This window comes from Varanus komodoensis, unplaced genomic scaffold (assembly GCF_004798865.1).
Source record: "Varanus komodoensis strain SLA01 unplaced genomic scaffold, ASM479886v1 scaffold146, whole genome shotgun sequence".
In the NCBI taxonomy this organism is placed as follows: Eukaryota; Metazoa; Chordata; class Lepidosauria; order Squamata; family Varanidae; genus Varanus; species Varanus komodoensis.
Window position 1 is genome coordinate 49,202 of NW_025335427.1, and position 13,645 is coordinate 62,846.

A 13,645-nucleotide genomic window follows, 5' to 3' on the forward strand; every position below is an offset into this window, starting at 1 on the left:
CTAACCCTAACCCTACCCTGGTGCACAGCCCTAACCCTAATACAGGGCTAATTTTAGAATTCCATTGAAACGCCCCCTTGGTGTGTTTGTTACCAAGTCATCCCTGAGCTCTGCACATCCGGCGTGATCAGCGGTGGCATCAGAGCCACCAGGATCTTGGCGAATACCTGGAAGGATAAGGAGGGACTGGATGGGAGAGCAGAGAACTGGGTATGGCTGTCTTCATAGCAGATGTGAAGGTTACAGCAACGAAATTCCCTGTTGGGGGCATGAAGATAAGCCTCACAGAAGTCTGTGGATGACAGAATCCCTTCCTTAGCAACAGCCTCAATTGGAACGGTCAATTCTCTGTCTTGAAATATTTTTGGACAGTTGTTTGTTGCAGTAGTTGAGAGTATAGTCCAAACTCCCCCCACTTTTTTGGGGGGAGTAGAAAAAAATCCAAATAGGTCCTAGAGTGAATCTCTGCTGTTTCTGGGTGATGTTTGACCTACAAGAACTTCTCTGAATTCTTGGATCTTGGAGAGGTTGCACGTTTGTCTTAGGGTGGGAGTTGGTGATCCAGCCCACAGCATACACCTCGGAAAGGTTACCTGAAATGGAGACCAGAGGGGGCCAACGGCCCTGTTTCTGTGCAGCGCATTTGCCGACTGCCAACCCGATCAGAAGGACTGCGCCTCCCCTCTTCCTTGCTGTTTCTAAACGGGGATTAGGAGCAGCATGGCTGGAGCTTCTTCCTTGTGGCTTAGGGACCGATTCCATGGGAGTTTGCATTCCCCGGAAGGGCAATTTCTGTTTTAAATGTGGCAAAAGAAGATCTGATGGCTCGGCTTGCATGCTTCCTTTTTATTTATTTTATTTTATTTATATATTTATATGCAACATTTTTCCTTTCAAGGAATTCAAGGTGGCTTCCTCCGCCTCTCAGTCTTACCCTCACAACAACAACTCTGGGAGGTAGGGTGGGCTGAGAGTCTGTGACTGACCCAAAGTCTCCCTTTTAGCACCATGGCTAAGCGGGGAGTAGAACCCAGAGCTCTTGCGTCCCAGGCCCACACCCCAGAAGCGCATTTTTCTCTTTTGTTTTCACCAGAATAGTGTTCAAGGAGTCTCCCAAAAGCCTGGCAGCCACAAAGGAAGAATGAGCTACTCAGAACCATGAACCAAATTCATAGCCCAAAATGCTTCCTGGCCAGAGTGTTAGATGCCACAGAGCTGGTGTTGAACTGAAAGGTGTTCCACAGAGAATTTGCCAGAAAGAGCAGCCGCAGAGGCTGTTTTCTGTAGATCGTCCTTCAGAATTGCATCTATTCCTTTCACCTCTTCCGCTCAAGGGATGCTTCTCCAGAAAAGAAGGAACTGGTAACTGAGGCGCAGAACGCAGCTGCAAATGCTTTGGAGCTGTTGTGATGCGCCACCTCTGCTCATTCGCTGCGCAGTCTTCGGGCCCCTCTTCCCGCCTTCTAGGATGGCTACAGCAGCGGCCAAGGAGGCCACAGGCATGTCCACAGGGCCACTTTCAGGCAGCCCGCAGTTTTGCTGGGCAGAGAACAAGGCTCACTGGCCAGCTCGCACAGTGCCCTTGGCTGAGCTGGGCTAACTCCTGCCGCTCTCCAGAGACCCAGGGCCTGCAGCCCTCTCCTTGTCCTAGAAGTGCAGCGAGGTCTAGACCTGGGTCTAGAAAACCTCTTGCACAGCAGGCCTGCCTCCGGACCTACGGCATCCCTCCCCTGTCGTTAAAACGGGAGAAGAATCAGGCAGTGGCACCTCCCCACCCTGCTTGCTCTCCCCTGTGGCTACCTGTTGGGACCCCAGGTCCTGAACGAGGAGGCCACCCGTTTCACCGCCCTGTCCCCGGACAGGCGAGCGAAGTCCCACCTCAGAGGCCACAAGCCAGCCTGCCTTTGGCACGGCGGCCCTGCCCTGCCCTGCCCTGCCCTGCCCTGCCCTGCCCTGCGACCACGTTTCTTGCTTAGGCCTTGGCCTCGGCCAGGCCTCTGCTCCCCTTCCTTCCATCCGCTTTTCCCGCTCTCGTTCCCTCCTGAGGGCTTTGCCGTGCAGGTGTTGGCTGCCAGCAGGAGTCACTGCTCTGCATCCACTTCCTCCTGCAGGAGAGAGGGGGAGGCTGCCGCAGAAACCTGCTGTGGCTGCCTCCTGCCGGGCTTGCAGGCACTCCCTGCCCGACAGGCCCAGCATGCAAGCGCTGCTTCTGCAGCATGGCTCGGCTCGGCCAGCTGCTGCTGACCTGCCTACCTGCATGGGCTGGGGGACCCCCAACAGGCAGCCCTGTTCCCAGGATTCTGCGCCAGAGGGGCAGCACAAGAAGCACAAAGGAGCAAAACAGAAAGGAACGGGAAGACCCCTGACCATCTCTGGGCAATCTCTCTGCTGCAGCCCCCGGAGCCAAGTTTGCCATCTTTTCAGCACCAAGTTAAGACGGCCTCTTTGCTGAGCCCTTTAAAGACCTCCCTGGTCTTCCCAGGGCTGGAGTGATTAGCCAGGCACCTTCCTGTTACTTTTGGCCAAGTCTTTTTAAATTGTCCTTAATCATCTTTATTGCCTTTTAAAGTTCTTTTATGATCTTTTAATTTTTAATTCTTAATGTTTTATCTATCGTATTTTACTGTTTTCATACTGCTATAAACCACCCAGGCAGCTTCAGCTGCAGGCGGTACAGAAAGGACAGCGTAACAAACAAGCTCTTAGTGGCTGTGGCGGCGACAGGAGTGCCCTCTGAGGCTCCCCTGGCCTTGTGGCCGGCAGGCAAAGCTGCTCGGGGTGGCTCTCTCACGCAGGGAGGCTCCAGCGTCAGACCCCCACTGGGGTTCCGGGGTAAATCCTCCCACCCGCGGGCCTCTGGGCAGAGGGGAGAGCTGCGCCACAATACTCCTCCCTCGGCTCCCGGGTCTTGCTAGGTTGGGAGCAGTCGAGGCACAAAGGCGCGTGCAGGCCGCACCGGGGCTTGCAGGACAAGGCTGGCCGCCCAAGGGGGCCCCGCAGGAGACCTGGCGGCAGGGCCTGCAGCCCAGGGCTGTGCTTGGGGGGGTGGCTGGCACTCGGCTGCTCAGCCAGGCAGAGGCGGATGAGGCGCACCTGGCCTCTTTTCCTCGCCTGGGCACACACCTCCAGCTCCGAGGGCTGCGGGCGATGCCCACTGGGCCGGGGCCTTTGAGCCCAAGCGCTCTGGCTGGGCCTGTCACGCCGCTGGGGGGACCCTTGTCTTGGGGGCTGGACAGAGCCTTGCCACTGCGCGGTCAACACATTCAGCCTCCAGGGGAGCAGCTCTGCTGCCGCGCATGCATCCTCCACAAGCTCACTGAGACCAACTCACCGGCTGCCCAGAGCCTGGGCTGGAGCAAAAGATGGTGTACTTCCGGATTATCCCATTGGGCTTGGTGGGGGGAAGCCAAGAAACCACCACACTGCTGGCAGAGGAAGGAACGGCTTTGATCCCAGCGGGAGGACCAGGAACTGGTTGAGAAAGAACGAGAGGGGGCATGACTCCCAAGAAGAGGCACCACAGCAAGGGCAGAGCAGGCGGCTGGCACGAGACAGGGCCTGGGAGGGGGAGCAGGGCCCCAGGAGTCTTTGTCTTCTGGGGCATGCTGGGCAGGAAGCACTTCTGGGTCCTGCCCAATTGCAGGAACTCCCCAAGTTAAATCTCTGTGGATTTGCAAGGGCTGGACAGCAGCCCCATGTAATGCTAAAGGCCAAAGGTTCTCTGGAGTCGAGTGGCGGCATACCTCTCTCCCCACTTGCTGATGCCCCTGTGGCTTCCTCCTGCCAGCTGATGCTTCTGTGGGGTTGGCAGCTGAGGGACTCAAGAGCCCCAGCCTGTCCCAGAAGGTGAGACAACCTGAATTTTGCATGAGGGCACAAAATCCTGAGCACACCGGGGAGGACCCAGCTGGGGAGGACGCTGTGGCGGAAGCCAGGCAGCTGTTCTGTGGGGATGGGGGAGAGCAGGACCCGGGGGGGGAGGCAGGCACTCCAGCCTGCCCTGCCGGCGGAGCCCCTGGAGCAACGGCAGCCGCCGCCAAGGGCTCCATGGCAGGCCAGGGCCAGGGCAGGTTGCTGTGAAGAGAGAAAGCAGCAGTGCAGCAAGCTCTCCACCAGGCTGCCCAAATCCGTGGGCAGGGCTGGGAGGTTCCCACTCCAAGCAGCCTTCCTCCAGGTGTGCGCAGCTGCAGTGCCCTTGCTGCTTAGCAGTAAGAAGAGCTGGAGGCCCACACCCATGTAGGGCAGCGGGGGGAGGGTGTGGGGAAGGGGCAGCTGACTTGCCGCCCCCCGGGGGGCAGCATCTGGGTGACGCCAGGCCAGCGTGCGCATTCCCCGACCCAGCCAATCGTGCCGTATGATGGGCCCACTCTGTGCAAAGCCGCTGGCGCAGGCGGAGGAAGAGGCGTGTCAGTCTGGAAAGGGGGGGCAAGGACCGCAAAGGGGGCGGGACGGGGGCAGCTGCCAGCCACGGGTGGCCTGCCCCATGGGTCCTGGGGTGTCCCCAGCAAGCCAGCCTGCAGCTGGGGGAGCCAGCAGCACCCTGCAGGAGGGCCGTGGGCAGCTGCAGCAGCCACGCTGGGAACGCTGGCAGCAGGCAGGCCAGTGCAGAGAGGCCTCGCCCCGCCCAGCTCCGGGCACTCACTGTCCTCCTTGGTTTGGATGTGGAGCACGTTGCTGCGGACGCCATCGCCGGCCTGGGTGTAGGCCAGAACCTGCACACTGTAGTTGGTGAACTTCTCCATGCCACGCAGCTCCGCTCGCTCCCGGGTGGTGGTGATATTCTGCATCTCCCCCCACTCTGCAGGGCAAAGCAAGGTGGTCACGGCCAGAGGCGGCCCCCCCACAGCCCCTCAGAGCACCTCCCCCTGGCCTGGCCCAGCTCCCCCGCCAGCCCCTGCAGGGAGTGCTACTGGGCAGCTGGGCAGCTGCGGCAGAGAGCTGGTGCCACCCTGCCCAGCACTCCAGGGGCTGGGGGGCAGAGGAAGTGGGCGCCCCCCGTTCCCTCTGGCCCAGAGTGGCCAGCCGCAGAAGCAGGAGCCCCCCTTGCAGAGCTCCGCACTGCAGCTCTGATGCCCACCAGCCACGGGGAGGCCCGAGCAGCAGCCCTGCTGTGTTTCACAGTCCTTTGCAGGACGTCTGCTTTTCCTTCAAGGGCCTGGAGGAGCTCACATCTGCCAATCAAAGAGAGTGCTTGGATGGAGGGGGGGGGGTAAAATGGCCAGAGGCACCCCTGCAAGGAAGAAGGTTGCCAGGCACACCTGCCCTAGCATGCCCTAACCGGGGTTTTCAGCTCTCAAGAGCTAGCTAGGAGATCCAAAACAAGCAAACGACATTTAGGAAGCCCATGGAAGGGGATCCAGGTTGGGCTGCAGAGCGGCGTCACCTCTACCAGCTAGGTTGGGCGGGATGGCGGCTCAGGCTCAAGCGCTTCCGGGGCAGGGGAGACAGCCCCATTCCAGAGCAAAGGACTGGCCTGGAAAAGAGCCCCCCCACCCCGTGGCGGGTGGCCGGGCTCTGCTCTGAAGGCGCTGCAACCCACCTCCATCCATGTAGAGGGACCAGAAGATGACCCGGTAGCCCTTCAGGACTCCATTGAGGGTGCTCCTGGGGGGCTCCAACCATGAGATCACCGCCACGTCCGAGGTGATGGACAGGGCTCTCACGTTCTCCGGCGGCTGGCTCGGCACTGCGGGCAGAAAGGAATGCCAGGGAATGGCGGAGGCCCCAGTAGTGGCCCCTCCTGGCCAGCCACTCCTCCTGGAGCGGCATTCCCCACGCGGCCCGCTCCGTGGTGAGGGCTGCACGCGGTCCCGAGGGTGCGCTACGCGCCTCACCGTCCCGCAGCCCGTCCTGCGAGAGAGCTGCGGCTGCGGCTCGGCAGCACAGGGACAGGCAGGGGAGGCTGTGGGAAGCGGCAAACGGGGTGAAGGCGGCGAGATCGCGCTGCCCCCAAAGAGAGAACTCCAGTTTTTATGAGCATTTAAATGATGATCTGTCATCCTAATGATCCACTTTGAAAATGATTATTGTTTCATATTACGTAGGTGTAAAACTGTAAGCACTGCATAATTAGGGGCTGGATGCTATAAATGAACAGAGAGTCCGTTTGAACAAAATGAAGGTAATATAATTATGGGAAAGACACTATTGCTAAAACAGGGGCGCTTGAATACCCCAGGAGGAGTGCTAATCTAGCCTGAGAATGATCATGCTCTGACAGCCTAACGAGAGCCTCAATTAAGTATGAAAAACTGCTCAGGAAATGAAGAAGGAAACTTTTCTCCTGCTTCTGAAATCACTCCGAGGCTGGGGCTGATCCCTCCCTCCTGGAAACTGGGGAAGGCCAGTGGCGAGGGGGAGCAGGGGCTCGCTCGACTGCCCCGTCCTCTCCTCAGCCGCTGCTCCCTTGCGCAGTGAGAGGGCTGGCCGGGGGGCACATGGGGTGGGGCAGCAGCCAAGGGAATCCCCAGCAAGACGCTCGGTCGGAGGCTGCTGGGCTCCAGCACTGGTGGGCCCAAACGGGCTGCCCCGACAGCCACCTTCTAAGCAGTGGGAACTGCTCCAATGCGCCCGTGCGATGCAGCAGCTAAGAGTGCTGGACTACGGCTGGGAAGCCTCACGCAGCCACAAAGCACCCTGGGTGAGTTGGAGCCAGTCGCTGGCTGCCAGCCTGACTTACCCTACCAGGTAGAGTAGAGAGAAGGGGGACAACCACACGGACCACCTGGCAGTTCCTTTCGGCAAGGAAAAAAGTGGGGTACAGATAGTCATGAAGGGGACTCGGGGCTAAGCAAGGCCAGCCCACCAGGCACTGGCTGGAGGGACCCACCAGGGCTCTTGTGTGCCCGGCCATGCCATTCCCGCCCAGAACTCCTGGCTGAGCCCCGCAGGGAGCAAGCCAGGGCAGCTGTATAACGTGGCCAGGCCTGGGACGGCCTCTCGCCGCCAACCCCTCGCCCGTGGAGCCGGAGCGTTTGAGCAGCACGAGGGCATGGCTTCACTCAGCCTCTGCACAGGTGCCTGGACAGCCCCCAGGCAGCCTGACTGAAGCCTCTGGCAAAGAGGAGCCCGAGGGCACCGCAAGTTCAGGAAGCGAGCAAAGAACTCGCCACGCCGAGCTGCGGTGCCTGGGGTGGGGAAGTGAAGCTCGGCAGGGTCAAGGCTGGTGCTTAGGGGGCAGCAGAGCCAGGGCAAGGGGCACAGAGCAGAGGCCAACGCCGAGACCACACTTCCAACAGGTGCTCTGATGGCCGCACAGGCTGGATGAAGGCGCCGCAGCGCACGACACCAAGGCAGAAGGGGCCTGCCTCTGCGAATGAGGCAGCCTCCGGCCAACTCGGGGGGCCGTCTTGCCCATGCCCGCCCTTCCCCGGTCCTGAAGCTCCCGCACAGCAGCAAGGGAGCTGCAGCCTGGCCCAGCGACCACTCAGCACTCACCATCCTCCAGTGTGGTGGCGTTGATCTCGCTGGACGAGGGGCCCGTCCCGGCCCGGTTGAAGGCCTGCACCACCACTCCGTACTGGGCAAACTTCTTCAGGTTGTCCAGGGTGTAGACCTCGCTGTCCCCGGTAGCCTTCATTTCCACAATGCTGTACTGCCCGTTGCTCCCGGGGCTGTTCTCCCGGTAGCCAATCTGGTAGCCGCGGATCACGCCGTTCTGGAGCTCCTTCTTTGGGGCCTGCAGAAATGGAAAGCGACACGGAGATGCTGCAGAGCGCCGACTGGACCTGGTGTGCGCAAGAGTTGGGAGTGTCCTGGGACAAAGGAAGGCTGCGGGCCCAGGCTCCTGGCAGGCCCTTCTCACCAGAGCTCCACGTGGACTTCAGGGGGACGGCAAACTGCCCGGCCTGCTGGGAGCAACCCAGGCAACGCTAGCTGTGCAGAACCACAGAGTTGTCACCTCAACCTCATCAGCCTGGCCCAAGTGCCATGTGGACCACAGATGTGGGGATTTTATTTTTATTTATTTATTTATTTATTAAAACATTTTTATGCCACCCCATTCGCCGAAGCCTCGGGATGGCCTGGGACTCCCGGCAGACATCAGGAGTCCCTCTCTGCTTGCTGGTCCACGACTGTGCTCCATGAAGAAGAACCCACCTCAGAACCAGCAGGAAAGACAGGCCTGCCAGGAGCACTCAGGGGACTTTGAATGGCAGGTTGGCTATGAAGCTACACGAGGGGCAACGCATCCATCATGCACCAGTCCGGGGGAAAGGGAGGCGGAGGCAACCCCACTGCCGTGCACTGCCATTTTTATAAACGTTGTCCTTTCAGCTGACATGTGTGTACACACGAGAGAATGCTATCTCTAGCAAAGGGCTCAGTGCCACGAAACACATCGCTGGCCCCCACCCTCAGGGCAGGGGACACTGGCTCTTCTCACTCGGCAGGCCCTCACACAGCCTTCCGCAGGGACGTGGGAAGAGTCCTGCTCGCTCGGGCCAAGGGCCCGCCTAGCCCGACATCCCCTTCACACACTGGCAGACGTGGGCTACTGCCGCTGCTGCTGGAGGTGGCGTCCGTCCGGGCCAGTGTCCACGACTTGCCTTCTCCTCTACACATTCGGCCAAGGCCCTTTGAAAGCCACCCAGACCGGAGGCCATCACTGCAGCTCGTGGAAGTGAACTGCAGTTTAGCCACGCACTGTGTGAACTTCCTGTCCTCTGCCCTGGATCCCCCACCTGTCTGCTTCATGGGTTTCCCCACGGGGTTCAAGTGTTATGGGAGAGGGAGGGAAAGTCATTCATGTGTTTCCCCAGCCTGGTGCAATCCAGATGTGTTGGGCTACAACTTGCATTAGCTACCCTGGCTGGGAATGATGGGCCTGGAGTCCAGGACCTGAGGTTAGCAAGGTCTGGCCAGCACTGATGGGAGCCAGGGCGCCAGGAGAAGAGACTGGGGCAAGAGCTGAGCCGGGTGCCTTCTGATGCTTTGCCATGGAGACAGGGAGCCGGACGCAGCTTCAGGGCTATTTCTGATCCTGTGCCTCACTCAGCGAGCAATCGGGGACATGGGTAGCCCACCTGGCCCCGAAGCAAGGGCAGGCCACACCGGAGCCCCCTTTGCAGCATCCAGCCGCTTCCCTGCTACTGAGATAGGGGGCTGCGGCAGCAGTGGGGAAAAGCCCTGTTCAGATTTTGGCAGCACAAAGGGGGATTCTCTGGCAAAACTGCTCCCTTTGACTGCCACCAGAGTATGGAGAATTGGTGGCAAGGCGCGGTTTTCCTTTTGAAAGGGGGCCCTTCCCCGGCTGGTGTGCCAGTGAATTTTGGCACAGCAGCAGAGGTGTGAGTGGGGGCCAGGATGCCGCCCCCCCGCTCCGTCACTCAGAGGAGTAAAGCAGCCCCCCAAACCTTGGAAGTGGCCATCCCTCGCACAAGACAAGGAGAATGAGATGATGCCCAGACCCTGCTGGCTTACTTGGGGCAAGGGCAGGAAGGAGATGCTGCCGGTTCCCTGTCAGGAGTTTTTCTTTGGATTCTTCCTGCCAGGGGTAGTGACTGGTTGCTGCGGACAGGATCAAACACCAGCTGAGGCCAGAAAACCCCAAGAGGCAACCTGTGGGGTGCAACCAGCATTTGAGCTGGCCCTGCCTGGGGGACTTTCCCCTTTGTGGGGGTGCTGTCATTTTGGCCACCTGCTCTCTGGTTACGTCGCTGGTTGCAGCCGGAGGAGCAGCCTATATGTCAGAAGGGACGTTTTTGTAGTTCTAATGCTTTCAGAGATTCACTCACAGAGCAGTCAAACAGTCCTGATAATATTAAGGCCAGAGCCACTCAGGAAGATCACTGGCTATGATTAGCTTGTAAAGAGGTTGTGATTTATCAGAAACAGATCGGAAAGGGTCCTAAAAGCAGATGAATCAGAAAACAAACATTCGCTCAAACACACCCAGGCTGTCACCCTTAAAAACACGGGAGGCCAGGTCTAAATTGATCTTAACAATATTTCTTTGAAGCATTACCAAATCAATAGGACTGATTGCAAATTTATGCTACAAAGTTGAAGTGATCCATCTTGCCGAAATAGCCTTATAACAGGGTGACTTTCTTCATTAATCTGTTTGTCATCACTGAAACAGCTGTGGGAGAAGCAGCAGCAGCAGGAGATGCTGGGACCCTAAATTTACAGACTGGCTATTTCATTCTGACTCCTAACTCACTAATCAATTTCAGTTTTTATTATACACCTTTCTGGAAAATAAATAAGGGTCTAACCATTATCGACCTTTGCCTGAGCAGGCTACCGGCAAGCAAAGCAAGGCTTCCTACACACTTTCCCCTGGCCCCAGTTCTAAACACACGGATAGTCTGTGGGATTTGCCAGATTTTGGCAAAGGGTAGCTGGCAAGGGCCTCTGGTCGCAGCTGCGTTCCAGAGAAGGCTCTTAGCTGCCAGCGCGTGTGATATCACAGTGACCAGACTATGTCCAAGGGGACCGTGTTCAACTTCCTCGGCGGGACCTCAACCAACAGTTAATTGTGCTCAGCCTAGCCTGGGGCACAGGGCTGCACCGTCAGGCTAACGGGAGAGAGAGGCGCAGATTCTGTCCTGGGAGCCTTGGAAGGGGTGTGGCGTACATGTCCGTGGGGTGACTTTTTAAACAGAGGACCCTGAAAATCCAGCCCTGCCCATTTCTAGCAAGCATGGCAGCTTCGCTCTGCACGATGCGCATGTCTGCCTGCTTGTGGCAGGCCATCGGCTGCTTTTCTTCAGTGTCTGAGTCACAAACCTGAGTCTGGGGAAGGGTGGGCCGGTTGCCCCCTGACCCAACTGCAGATCAAAAGGGGCACAAGTCCTCCTGGATGCTCAGCTCTCAGTGCAGGGTGCTCAGTCACTGAGCTGCTCTTCCGGCCTGCAGGGCATCTGGCCTAGCAAAGGCCCAGAAGAGGCCCAGGCCGTGCTGACAGTTCCGGCAGCGGTAGCAGTTCTCCCAAGTTCCGGATCCGTGCCGAAAGGGGTGCAGGGGGCCAGGAGGGCGCTGGCAGCACAGGACCACCTGGCGAGGCCAAGCACAGCTCTCCCCGGATCGCCTTCTGCAAGGAACACCTCCCCGCCATCCGGGCACCCTTATTACCCTTCAGTGACAGCCGCAACTTCATCCGGCAGCCAGCAGCTGTTGCTCCTGCTTGCTTCCCAGACTGCCTGTTCGAATCTCCTTCGCTGTGCTCCGGCCTCAGCTGCCTTGGGGAGAGCAGCACTTCGACGGCCCGAGCCAGCTGGAGCACAGTCCCAACCGCCGCTGCGGCCCAGGCACCCAGCAACCCTGTGCCTACCTTCCACGTGACCTGGATGCTCTGGGAGGTGACTGGCTGCAGGGTCACATCCATGGGGGGACCATCGGGAGCTGCAAACAACGAGGCCGGGAAAAGCAGTTGGTGACTGGAGACAGAGTGCCTGAGTCTGGGTGCCCGCCTATCCCTGAGACCTCCTCCTTTCGCTTGGAGCCAGGAAACTCCTGGGGACCCCTCCGTGGCTGGTGAGGGAGCTGCCTCCGTCAGTGGCTTAGGCCCCCCCAGCCACGCTTCCCAAGGGCGGCGGGGGCAGCCCCTTGCCATGGTGCGGCTCAGTGGGGGCTGCACTAGCTGCGCACCCAGCTGGGGCAGGCGCCGGTGGCACCGGCTCAAGGGCTGCGGGAGAGGCACACCCCACCCCCTTAAAGCTGCCCCAGGAACTGCGAGCAGGCTCAGGGGCTGCAGACTTGCCGTGGTGCTGGGGACGTGCTGAGGGGATCCAGGGAGCTGGGGGCGCGCTCCCGAAACGCTGATCTGCCCCCTCCACCCACAGCCCTTGCCTCTGGCCTGTGGGTCCCCCACTCTTCCCCCACACTGCCTCCCTGCTGCCAGCGTGATCAGCTACACAGCTGCTCCGTAATGGCTTGCTCATCTTAGCTGAAGCATGCGGGGCCAGGCCTGGGCTGGGGCCACCGCGTGGGAACAGTGAGTTTTAGCTTCCTACCCAGCCACTCTCCCCACCCCAGTCCTAGGCAATGACTACCCACCCCCACTCCACCCCACCCCCTCAGGTGTGCACAGCTCAAGGGGGCCGTGGGCAAGCAGAATCCCCACTCGCCAGAGCAGGGTCCGCCACCGCAAGCCCACACAAGCTCAGCCGTACAGGTCAGACTCTGCAATGTGCTCAGTGCGGGGCATAGTTCAGCCCCGGGTGCCCCGGCCTGGGCTCACGAACGGGGGTGGGGGGGGGGGAGACACATGCCACAGCCGGGAGATGCCCACATGGCATCCCTTCAGGCCACTCACCCGCTTCCTCTGTGCTGATGGTCAGCTCTTTGCTGGGCTCGCTGCGGCCAATCTTGTTGAAAGAGTACATGCGGATGCTGTAAACGGAGGCGGGGTGCAGGTCCACGATATTTGCTTGGTTGATGGTGGGGGAGATGTTGCGGGTGGATTGTTTAAAATCCCAGGAATCTGGAGAAAAAGAAAACCGCTCAGGGAGGGGCATCCTGTCCACAACGTCTTGAGAGCAGCCAACTGCCTGTTTGGGGAATCTTGCTCAGAAGAACACACATACAAGTTTTGAGCTAGGCAGTGGTGGGAACACCGAAGGGGCCTGACTGAGCAAGACTTCCCCCAGATTTGGAGCACTCGCAGCTGTGGGCTGGGCCACTCAAACCGGTGCCACAGGGAGATGGTAACAAGGCTGGGAAAAGAGCCCACGGCAGACATCTACACACATAAAAAGACAGTTCTCCTCCCACAGGCCTCTCGCAGAAGAATTTAACTAGGGAATAGAAGGCAGAGAAAGGGGCATGAATTTCATTCTGTGGTTCCCTGCCCAGCATTCTAACCTATTGAGATCACCCTGCATCTTATCTCTGTCTACCAGGGTATTTGCTATTCCACCCAGCTTTGTGTCACCTGCAAATTCAATTGTCTTTCCACATATTTTCCCATCTAAATCATTAATACAAATGTTGAGGAGTACCAGTCTCAGGACCACATCCCACCTGCCATCTCTCCCGTTTGAGAACATGCTACTGCTGAGCACTCTGAGACCAATTTTGCTGCCAATTGTGCTTCCACCAAATGGTTCCATGACCTAGCCCACTCCTTGCTAGTTTGGTAATCAGGATGGCATGGGGCACTCTGTCGAAGGCTTCTAGAGAGCTGATGTCCACAGCATTCCCACAGTTCTTTCGGGAGGTTACCCAGTCAAAAAATGAAATCAGATTCGTCTGGCAGGATTTGTTCTTGAAAAATCCACCTTGGTTTCTAGTAATTATTTCATTATGTTCTGCAAGGTGTTCGCAGACTGTTTGTTGTATAATTTGCTCTAGAATTGTTCCAGGGATTGAAATCAGACTACCTGGTCTATAGCTCCCAGGTTCATCTTTTTTCCCTACCCTTCCCAGTCATCTGGCACTTCCCCTGGCTTCCATGAATTCTTAAAGATGATAGATATTGGTTCTGAGAGTTCTTCTGTTGGCTACTTTATGACTCTGGGATGAAGTTAATCAGGCCCTGGAGATTTGAACTCATTAGCCCAAGTAGAAGATCCTTGACCATTTGCCTGTCAGTCTTGGGCTGCCATCCTGCCCCTTCAGCTTGTATTACACCTTGGTCAGGAAGTTTGTAGTTCTCCTTTTGGGTGAAGACTGAGCTAAAGTAGGAGCTGAGCACTTC

At 58.4% G+C, this 13,645-nt stretch overlaps 1 protein-coding gene across 1 annotated transcript in view; it reads right to left on the reverse strand.

Moving 5' to 3' along the window:
* The window catches only part of DSCAML1 (DS cell adhesion molecule like 1), a 100,925-nt gene that overhangs the window by 15,867 nt on the left and 71,413 nt on the right, over window positions 1–13,645 (reverse strand). Inside the window, exons 14-19 of the mRNA XM_044423677.1 lie at window positions 12,263–12,430; window positions 11,279–11,349; window positions 7,438–7,678; window positions 5,540–5,686; window positions 4,643–4,798; window positions 3,332–3,471 (exon numbers count right to left, since the gene is read on the reverse strand). Coding sequence (XP_044279612.1) covers window positions 3,332–3,471; window positions 4,643–4,798; window positions 5,540–5,686; window positions 7,438–7,678; window positions 11,279–11,349; window positions 12,263–12,430 — 923 coding nt within the window. The remainder of the gene's footprint in view (window positions 1–3,331; window positions 3,472–4,642; window positions 4,799–5,539; window positions 5,687–7,437; window positions 7,679–11,278; window positions 11,350–12,262; window positions 12,431–13,645) is intronic.